General features: G+C 50.8%; 1 protein-coding gene across 2 annotated transcripts; it reads right to left on the reverse strand.

Annotated features, from left to right (window-relative positions):
* Positions 1 to 212: 212 nt before the first annotated feature.
* Kcnk6 (potassium two pore domain channel subfamily K member 6) lies at positions 213 to 10,769 on the reverse strand. Of its 2 annotated transcripts, XM_050119259.1 has the most exons (4): positions 10,448 to 10,544; positions 5,291 to 7,853; positions 3,405 to 3,800; positions 213 to 3,188 (listed from the first exon to the last, which is right to left on the reverse strand). In XM_050119259.1, exons 2-4 carry the CDS (start codon positions 5,499 to 5,501, stop codon positions 2,965 to 2,967), a joined length of 831 nt encoding a protein of 276 aa, XP_049975216.1. In that variant the 5' UTR covers positions 5,502 to 7,853; positions 10,448 to 10,544; the 3' UTR covers positions 213 to 2,964. The 2 variants fall into 2 exon arrangements, with proteins under 2 accessions (XP_049975216.1, XP_049975215.1); XM_050119258.1 differs by lacking the exon at positions 5,291 to 7,853 and having other exon boundaries at positions 10,448 to 10,769.
* Between the last annotated feature and the right edge of the window lie 39 nt (positions 10,770 to 10,808).

Consider the following 10,808-nt stretch of genomic DNA (forward strand, 5'->3'; position numbering starts at 1 on the left):
TTGTCTTTTGATTAATATGGATTTAAGAAAACTGTGATATGTTAAATTGTGGATTTATTGTTAATCCCCATTCTAGAATTATGGTATTGACCTGGTAATGTTTGTAGCTGCTTATAAGATGTTGAGAAAAGCTTGACACGCCCTGTAAATGTTTGGGTTTAATGCATGTGTTCAGAATTTTAGATTTTGATAACAATGTAAAAAATTTAAGAGGTGCTCTAGACCAGCTGAAGGAACATTTTCAACTCAGGTGACCCTACTCTCCTATAACTAGGAGACTGTAGCCTTTAGGAGCATGAATGTTCATAAAACATTATCATCTCTCCTGACTAGAAAGTATGGCTCCGAGACACAGAGCCCAAAGGTATCTCTCTCCCCTGTTCTCTTTTGTTCACAGAGGTCGGCAGTCAAAGACGGGTTTGAAGCTTCTTCTCCCCTGGTGCCTAAGACAGGAGCTTGCATGAATGGAATGCCTGTTCCAAGGATGGGTAAATTTGGGCATATGGAGAAGTCTTTACCTAATGCAGACTTGATCATCTGTTCTGTTACAGAAGCACGGGCTTTATTAAAATTAATAAGAGAGAGTGGATTGTAGGGCTGTATTATACAGGCCCATATTTCTACTATGTATGGCGGCCAGAATTTCAGGCCACAGTTCACACCTGGCCACACAGGAGGTGGTCACCTAGCCTTTGGGGACAAACTGACACCATCCTAAACAAAGGGTCAGGATCTGCCAATGTCACTGTGCTCTTTCTTTGTAATTTGGGAGATCACCTGGGAAAGAGGTGTTAATTCAGACTATGTGTCAGAGCAGGCAAAGATAGGAAAACGTGACAAAATGGGCATAGAAAAGTGTGGCCGTGACCACAGTCAATCTCCCTGCTACCTAGGAAACAGAATGCTAATGAATTCCCCCCCCCAAGTCTATGTTTTGGTATAAAAGCTGTTTGGAGGATAAACCTGGGTGAATTTTCAGGATGGAGGATAAACCTGGGTGAATTTTCAGGATGTGAACTCGGGATTTCATGAGGGATCCCTGAAAACTCCCTCCCGATAAAGTCACGTGAGTTGTGCCTCAAAAATCCCACACCTCCACGCTAGTCTGAGAGATAATTTATGGTCCGGGCTTCTCTCGGACAACAACACTTTCTAGCATGATTCGCTAATGAGATAGCCTTCCTTAAAGTTCAGGACGCTGGCTGAAGTGTCTATGGCATGCCCTAGGAAGAGCTTGTCTGGGTTTGTGACAGCATTTGGACACCAGGAGAGCACACATGGGAGCTAAGCCTTCAGTGGACAGAAACAAGAGAGAGGCTGAACCCAGGGCCAGCAGACCCTTCATAACTGTGGAGAGCATCATGGCTGTGACTCACACCCACCCACACCCAACCCGGTGGGCGCTCTGTGCACTCTGTGTGGTCTGTCCAAGTACAATGTAACAATTAGGTTAACTCAGACAGTGCCAGCCAGGGGTTTGTTACAGTCAACCCCTTCCTAAGTGATATAAATGTATAAATACTAAGTCCCAGCCATGAGTGTGTGTGTTCTACAGCCTTCTCTCATATCTTTACCCTGGCACTATAACCCTTTGCTTATACGTATTGACTGTTATTATTATTATTATTAATTATTATTATTATTATTATTTTATACCTCATTCCAGCTGTGTAGCCCAGCCTGGCCTGGAAATTTCAAGCTTCCTGCTTCAGCTCGGATCACAGGCACGTGCTACTGCACCTGGCTGGCGTCGTCTTTTGGAATAGCATTATTATGGTCAGCATTTAGCAGACACAGAACCCAGAGGTAAAGTACCTGTTCAAATGCACGGGCAGGGCAGGGCCCAGTTACAGGGTACACCCAGGAAGACTGGCTCAGAACGCAGGGACATCAGTTAGTGCCCAGTAAACAGACACAGCATCACCGTGGGGCTATGCTAAGTGACACCTCCCATGCTCCTTGGATCTGGGTTCATATCCTAGATCAGTCCTTGCCTGCCAAGCCACTGAGGGAGATGCTGGCCCATCCCAGGGCTCTTTCCACAAGTACTATGAGCTGTAGACACCTGAGAAGAAGGGACAATTTCTTCTCTTGACTGCCAGGTCTTGGGTTAGTTCTTATCCCTTCTTCTAAGAAGTCCACCTGGACATTTCAGGTCCTTTCCTCAGTCCTAACTACTCTGTCTCTTCCAGAGCCTGGGCAAGGGACAAATAGGTGAGTCTACCTCACTGGTTGGTGAGCTCCGTAAGAACACGGCTCAAGGCCAGGCAGTGGTGGCCCATGCCTTTAATCCCAACACTAGGGAGGCAGAGACAGATGGATCTCTGTGAATTCGAGACCAGCCTGGTCTACAAGAGCTAGTTCCAGGACAGGCTCCAAAACTACAGAGAAACACTGTCTCAAAAAACAAAACAAAACAACAACAGAAAGAACAGGGCCCAGGCCACTTCTGTTATTCTGCTGCTGTGTGCCTGGCACAGACCAGCAGAAGGACAAAAGTGAGGGCTGTGGACCAGTCTGATATTCTTTGCATCAGACAGCTGAGGATGACAGCGTTCAGAACGGGGAAATCCCTTGGCCAACACAGAGCCGCTAACGCAGTGACTGAAGTGAAGCCCAGGCCGGGAGCCCGGAAGAACCGGCAACTGTGAATGATGCAGCAGGAGGGAACGAGACACAAGAAAAGAACGACGAGACGAGTTAAAGCACCGCTCTCACCAGCTAAGTCAGAAGGCACAAGGGGTCCGAGTATGAGAAGAAATGAGAGAAGAGGAAGGAAGCGAAAGCGGCCGTGGTGGTTCCCTGAGCAGCTGAGGGCATGGGAGCAGAGCAGCCACTCCTCCGCTCCCAGCGGAGGGCCTTGAGAGTCAGGAGAGCGTGCGAGGGCACTCTTGTTGGTCCGCTCTAGACACATGGGGCCCAAAGCCCTGGCCAGGTGTATCCATGTTGAGAGCACCTACCCAGCTACCTGGGGATGGAGGCGTAGTTAGCATGGGAGCCAGCTGAGAGGTGCTGGTGCAGATCTGTCTGGGTGTCCAGAATGTTCACCTGGTCATCCTCATCCGGACTGAGGTTGGCAGGGTCCGGATTGGGCAGCAAGATGAGTTCGGTGAGGCCATGGAGGTCAGACACATGGTGGAAAGTCTGCAGCACCAGCACCATGGCAACCAGGCCCAGGAAAAGGTATGCTGTAGACATGGGGGAGGGGAGACGGGGGAGACGGCAAGGGATGGGTCAGTTTCAGGCTCAGACTCCAGAGCAGAGACGTGGTCCTACGGGTGTCTCTCCCCTGGGACAGCTGGTTGGCTCTCGGAACCCCTTCAACACCCCTTAGGACAGGGCCATTTCTTCCTGAGAATCCCCCTCTGCCAGCCCACAGATGCCCAGCCGGCTATGCAGCTCACCTGTGACAAGCACCTTGTAGAGGGACCGGTAAGGTTGGCCAGGGGCTTCCCCAGGCACATAGTCCCCCAGGCCAATGGTGGACAGAGAGATGAAGCAGAAGTAGAAGGCATCCAGGAAGCTCCAGGCCTCCTCCAAGTAGGCGAAAACCGCAGCTGGCACCAGGAAGAAGACCGCCACTATGACCACCAGCAGGGCCACCAGGTGCCAGCGGGCTGCCCGCTGGGGGTGCCAGCCCCAGCGCAAGCTCAGCCAGGACAGGGGTGTGTGGGTGAGCAGCAGTGACAGGCGCTGGGCCGAGGCAGTCAGGAGCAGCATGGTGAGAGGCAGGCCCAGGAGCGCAAAGACGATGGAGAAGGCTTTGCCTGCATCTGTTAGCGGGGTCGTGTAGCCATAGCCTGTGGGGAGAGGAGTCCTTCTGCACACTGGCACCTCCACGCCCTGAGGCCCAAGTTCTCCCAACCTCACTGCTCCCCCCTCCTCCCTGGCTCCACTGATCACACAGGTCCATTCAGGCGCTGTGGTGTCTTTTGAAACCCAGGGGAAACCCCATAAATAAACCCTCTGGACTCATCTCAAGGCACTTGCTTTGAGTTACTCACTTAAAAAAAAAGTTTTCTCTAGTTTTAGGGGATCAATCCCACATTAGCCTGGGGCATCTGGACAGGCACTCTATGTGAAGCCCTGGGGATTTCCTCTGGGGAGTTCTAGGCAGGGGCTCTACCACTGAGCCACACCCCCAACCTCTCACTGGGGGATTCTAGGCAGGGGCTCTACCACTGAGCCACACCCCAGCCCCTCACTGGGGGATTATAGGCAGGGGCTCTACCACTGAGCCACGCTCCCAGCCAACTACAAGGAATGTAAACCTTGTATTTTTCCCTATTAGGACTGCTTCTCATCACCTATTTCTTATCTTCAGCAGCATTGTGAAAGCCCCAAACAGGTGCCAGATCTTTGAAATCCTGGACTTCAAGCTGGGCATGGTGGTATACACCTTTAATTCTAACACTCAGGAGGCAGAGGCTGGTGGATCTCTGGAGATCAGCCTGGTCTACAGAACGAGTTCCAGGACCACTAGGGCTATTACACAAGAGAAGCCCTATCTCAAACAAACCAAAAAGAAAAAAAAGAAAGAATTCCTTGACTTCTGGTAAAATGAATTAAACATACCATTGGAAAAGGGATGTTTTTGGTTGTTGTTGTTTTGTTTTTTTGAGACAGGGTTTCTCTCTGTAGCCCTGGTTGTCTTGGAACTTGCTCTGTAGACCAGGCTGGCCTAAAACTCACAGAGAACCTCCTGCCTCTGACTCCTGAGTGCTGGGATTAAAGGCTGCGCCACCATCACCTTTCAAATGTTAATTTTGCTTTTAGGTTTTTGTTTGTATTTCGAGACAGGGTTTCTCTGTGTAGTCCTGGCTGTCCTAGAATTTGCTTTGTAGTCCAAGCTGACCTCAAATTTAAAGAGATCCATCTATCTCTGCCTCCCAAGTACTGGGATTAAAGGTGCCACCACCACCTGGAAGAACCACTCAGCAGAAAAGAGGTGGTTTTTTTTTTTTTTTTTTGAGGCAGTGTTTCCCAGTAGCTATGGGCTATGATGCCTGTTGTAGAACTTGCTTTGTAGACCAGGTTGACCAGCCTGCCTCTGCCTCCTGGGCGGTTGCAATTAAAGGTGTGTGCCACCACTACCTGGTTTAGTAAAGAGGTTTTAATGGCATTGGATTTGTTTCATTTTCCCAGGTTTAAGGACTCCCAGCTTGACTCTCTCAATGACAGTACAGAGCGGCCGTAGACATCCCTGACTACCACCCCTATTCACTTGGACAGATCCACCCACCCTACCACTATAGTCCTCTGAACTGTGTTGTCCACGAGAAATCTTCACCTGTAATCTCAAAGTGGGCATCTATCATATGTCCCAAAGCAGGAAGCCAGGCATGGTGCTCCACACCTGTAAGTTCAGGACACAGGAAGCTGAGGTCGAGGCCAGTATGGGCTACATAGAGAGACCCTGACTTAAAAGAGAAGAATCCTGTTGGTGCAGGGTGTGGACCAGTGTGGAGGCCAGGCTTCAGGGAGGTGGGTAGAGACAGCATTCTTCAGTCTCGTTTAGGAAGAATTCTATTCCTATTACTCCTATGATTATCACCATCATTCTGGGGAACCTGGAGAGGTGACTAGCGCTTAAACGTTCTTGTTCCTCCAGCAAAGGACCTGATTTTGATTCTCAGCACCCACATAGTCATTCACAGCCATCTGTAACTCCAAATCTAGGGGACACTGGCCTCAGACTCATAGAGATCTGCCTACGTCTGCCTCCTGAGGGCTGGAATTAAAGACATGTGCCATACAGCCAGGCAGGATCTACCCTCTTCTGACCTCCTTGGGTACCAGGCATGCACGTGATGCACATATATATGTGTAGGCAATATATATAGTATATTAATAAAATATATTATATATAATAAAACATGCATACAATAATGAATCTAAAATAGTAGAAATTAAATTATGTGTATTTTTAATTGGATTTATTTATTGTGTGTTGTTTATTATACGGCTGTTGTGCCCACAATGCACTAAAACCCATGATCCCCCTCCATCCTCCTGAGGAGCTGGAATTATAGGCATGCAACCACATCTGGGCTCTTTGTAACCTTTCAATTAGTGTATATTCATTGTATAAAATAATGATTTTATTATGACATTTTTAAAAATAACTTTATTTTTATTTTATATGTGTTGGTGTTTTGCTAGTATTTATGTCTGTATGAGGGTCTTGGACCCCCTGGAACTGGAGTTACAGACAGTTGTGAGCTGCCATGTGGGTGCTGGGAACTGAACCCAGGTCTTCTGCAAGAGCAGCCAGTGCTCTTTACCACTGAGCCATCTCTCCAGCCCCCTATTATGACATTTTCTAACATGTATTTAACAATTTATTTATCTCTTGGGGGCTGGGTTTCATTCCAGACGAACTTAAACTCATAGCAATCCTACTGCTTCAGAGTTTTTAAGAAAAAAAACCTTAATTTTTATGTGTATATGTCTGTGCCTGAATGTGGGTATGGACACCACAGGTGAGCAAGAGTCTGTGCAGGTCAGAAGAGAGGCCAACTCCCTGGAACTGGCGTCACAGTCGTGAGCTGCCATGAAGGTGCTCAGCACTGAACCTGTGTCCTCTGCGAGAACAGCCTTAACCCCATCTCCACCCCCACGTCAGACTCTCTGGGACCGCTAGTGTCAGCCACCATGCCCAGCGTTATCACCCGCTCCTCACCCTTTCCTGTGCCACCCCACACTCTTCTCTGCCTTAATGTTTCATTTTAGTAATCTTCCATCACTGGTCCTGTGATACTATTTTGATATAGTCAAGTGTTAAGTTCTTTTAGGACTCTCTCTCTCTCTCTCTCTCTCTCTTTCTCCACCATGTCCCTTACTGGTGACTCCTACAAAGAAGCTTCACTTCTGGCTGAGTCAAGCGGTTCCCCTGCTGTATCCTAGGCAGCTGCTCTACAGCTGAACCCCACACCTCTTTTACTTCTAGTTTGAGACAGGATCCCACTAAATCTCCCAGACAGGCCTTAACATTGGGCTCCTCCTTCATCAGCCTCTGATAGCTGGGACTACAAGCCTGTACCACCAGGTCTGGTCACGTTATCTTTTTTGCATGCCAAGCTATATGCATGAGCCCTCAAACGAACTTCCCTGTTCCTACTCACTGTACAGGCTGGGTTTCAGAACTGACCTCAAAAGATCTGCACAGTCTGGTGGAACCAAAAATCTCAGAGCAGAACATGGTCGAGGTTGGTGGGGGGGGGGCGGGGGAAACAGACCCCATGTTCCGGATCTGAAACTAGGGGAGCAATCCCCAGTGGCAGAAGGGATCAGATTTTCCCCCACGTTCCATCAGGACCGATGCACCCGATACAGACTAGTTCACCATAACTCCTGGTTGGAAGCACTCAGCCTGCGAGTTCCCCAGCCGCGAAGATCCCTTAGCTGCTGGCATCGTGGAAACAGATCTTCACCGCCTCTTTATCATCAGACTTCACTCATGTTTTTGGGTTTTGTTTTTCGAGGCAGGATCTCAGTTGTAGCTTTCGTTGGACTTGTAGTAATCCCAGTACTTCCACCTCTGGGGTGCTAGGACTAAAAATGTGGGTCACAGTGTTCTACACCATCCTAGCTGTGTGACCATGTGACAGCTGGCCAGCTTCTCTGGGTCTTAGCTTCACAGATGACAGACAGACAGACAATAAACGGTAGCTGCCTCACAAGGGTCTTTTACTGACTGAGTTAAAGCCTGGGTGTGGTGAGCCCCTGTCATGCTGAGAAGTGGGGAGTTCTGTGCAGCTTGCAGTTGCTCAGCCAGCTGTGCCTGAGGCATATCTATGTCCCCTCACTTGTCCATCTGCCAGTGCCAGGGGATGACCTGACAGAAGCCAACTCTAGGAAAAGAAAGAGAGAGACACAAGTACCGGCCCCCCACCCCCACCCCCAGGGAAGTCCAGAAGCAGGTCAGGCTGGCTCAGGAAGCTTGGGGAAAGCAAGCCTCAGGGGAGATGGGTTCATTCTTTTCTGTGAAGAGTCACCCAGCGCTGGTGTCAGCTGTTGCCAGTGACCTCGGTTTGTTGCTCACACACAATGAGGGCCCCAATGGGGGACAAAATCCACCCGCAATTCTGTGGTACTGCCAGCCGAAGAAGCGGTGAAGAGTGTGGCTCAGCCTCTGTCCTGTTTGAAGTCCCCAAAAGAGGTCACCTCGTGGCGAGGGAGGGGCTGCAGAGCAGCAGAGAGCCTCTGAGGGGCTTCCCAGGTCTGTGGTGTGAGGATGGGAGGGACTTTCCAGGAGGGACTTCCTAGGGTTCTTAAGGGCTGAGGGTACAGGTAGGTGGGTCCTACCTGAATGTATCAGCAGAGAGCTAATATTTGTGTAAGGTGATGTGTCTTTTTATTTTATTTTCTGTGTGTGTCTATTTATTTTGTGAATGGACATGCCCAGGTGTGTCTGCACAGACACAGAAGCCAGAGGACACTGTCTGAGGTCCTGTTCACTCTCTCTTTAGCTTGTCCCCTCCAGCAGGGTCTCTTACAGAACCGAAGCTTGCTGATTTGGCTCTGCAGCTCCCAAGAAGGAACCTGTCTCTGCACCAGTGCTGGGGTTACGGTTTGCTGTGGTGGTTTGCTGTGGTTTGCACAGCCACGCTCAGCGTTTACATGAGCGTAAACACCCCTCCCCACGGAGTCTTCCCCCTTGTCCTGTTTGGTCTGGCTGAGACAGGGTCTCCACCTCCTAAGTGCCGAGGGGTATACACCACACCCAGCTGGGGAGTCCACAACCTTAAAGCAAGCCCAGGATCCTAGCTTAAGATGAGATCTTGTGGTCCTAGTTCCATAGGAATGAGGAACAGGTGCCTGCAGATTTCATCTGGACTGGGTGAGCTCTCCCACTGCCAGAGCTCCTGAGCCCAGGGTAGCCAAAGGAAGTAGTGGGGCAGACATTGCTAAGATCCTTGCTGGGTGTCAAGGGTGGAGTCAGCAATACTGTTGGGGGGCGGGGGCTCTGTCATAGAGGGCCTCAAGCATCCCGGGTAGAGAGAATGGCCCTGTCTCAAACAGGCTGGGCAGGGCTGTGTAGCAAGTGAAGCTCCAGCTGTAGGGTGTGGAGGAGGTCCAACCCCCAGAACATCTGGAGGATGGATGGCAGGTCCCACTCATAGGTTTAGGTGTTCTGGTTTTGTAGGGTTTTTTTTTTTTTTTTTTTTTTTTTTTGAGACAGGGTTTCTCTGTGCAGCCCTGGCTGTCCTGGAACTCGCTCTGTAGACCAGGCTGTCTATGAACTCATAGAGATCCACCTGCCTCTGCCTCCCAAGTGACAGTATTAAAGGTGTGCACCACTATCGCCAGCCTGGCTTTTGTTGTATTGACGATTGAACTCAGGACTTCACCCATGCACGCTACGCAAGTGTTCTACAACAGAGCTACACCTCGGCCCTTCTCCCTCATGAACTGAAAGAGACACCCATGGCTGGTCCTCGTTTTAGAAAGGGCTAGAGGTTTAGCTGGAGGTAGGTTGGGGTAGGAGTGTTGGCTTGCAGGCCTTCAAGCTGGACAGCCAATAATTCTTCATGGAGGACCCTCTCAGTTTGTTCCCTTCTTACCCCTGGTTGTTGGAGCTGCCAATCCAGGAATCCTGAGTTGGAGTGGAAGAACACTGGGGGGGGGGGGCAGAGAGGGGAGATAGGTGGAGCCCTGTGTCAGAGTGGGGAATATGGGGACAGTAGAGGCATGGGCGCCTTTGATCTGGGGCCCCTGCTGGAGAGTGTCAGAGTGAAAGGGATTCCAGAATGGGTCTCAGGGCTCTCCTAGAAGCCAGGCCTCTAGTGATGGTGCCCTGAGATTCCTGACTAGAATGCATGAGGGCCCGAGTTCAATCCCGGTCCTGCATCTCGGTGTTCCCTGGGGATCTAAATTCAGGAGGCGGCTGAAGTGGGCTGTTCCCAGAAGGACCTATCTGGAGTCAGGAGACAGAAGAGATGGTTGTGCCAGTCCTAATGTGGACACAGCCCCTGGGATCAGAGACACAAGGAAGGTCCCAGGCCCTTGCCAATTATGTACACTAATCCTAGGTCAAGAGGATTAAGAAAGGAGTGGAGCCAGGCCTAGGGGCTCATATCTGTAATCTCTGCATTTTAGGAGGCTGAGGCGAGGCAGGGGGATGAAGTTCCAGGCTAGCCAAAGCTACAAAGAGAGGTGTTATCTCAAGATCAAACAAATAAACGGCCCCAGAGGGGGACCCAGATGATGTAAGAAGTTATGAAGGGGTCTCTACTCTAAGGGAACTGAACTTTTTACTACTTGAGAGGAAGGTTTGGCTTGCACTCTTCAAAAGGGGCAGGGGAGGCCAGTGTGGGTCGTTTTCGTGCTGGGAATAGGGGTTATTTTGAGAGGATCTCAGACCCCGAGATGATTTGAATGAAGGAGTATCTTGAAGGTGCCTGATGGACGCTGGCTGGGGAGTGGGAGGATGGCTCTCACTTACCCACGGTAGTGACTAGTGTGCTGGCGAAGAAGAGCGCTGAGGCGAAGTCCCAGGCGGGGTCCGAAGCGTTGGCGGGTCCCGAGGTATTGGCCAGCACCGCCCGTCCCAGCCGTCCGGCCGCCAGCACCCGCTCCACGAAGGCGTCCAGGGCGGGCGCCGCCACGCACGGGCTGTGCCGCAGCAGCTGCTCCCGCAGCGTCCCCAGCTCTGCCCGTAGCCGGGCTTCGTGCGGCCGCTCCAGCTGAGCCACCAGCAGCGCGCCCAGCGCTAGGTACCCGGCGTAGGCGACCAGGGCACCGGCCAGGAGCGCGCCCCGCCGCATGGTGCCCGCACAGTCCCGCCACCCGCTGACGTGGCCCCC

The sequence above is a fragment of the Alexandromys fortis genome, unplaced genomic scaffold (genome assembly GCF_014885135.2).
Source record: "Alexandromys fortis isolate MF-2015 unplaced genomic scaffold, M_Fortis_MF-2015_v1.1 scaffold_140, whole genome shotgun sequence".
NCBI classification, from domain to species: domain Eukaryota; kingdom Metazoa; phylum Chordata; class Mammalia; order Rodentia; family Cricetidae; genus Alexandromys; species Alexandromys fortis.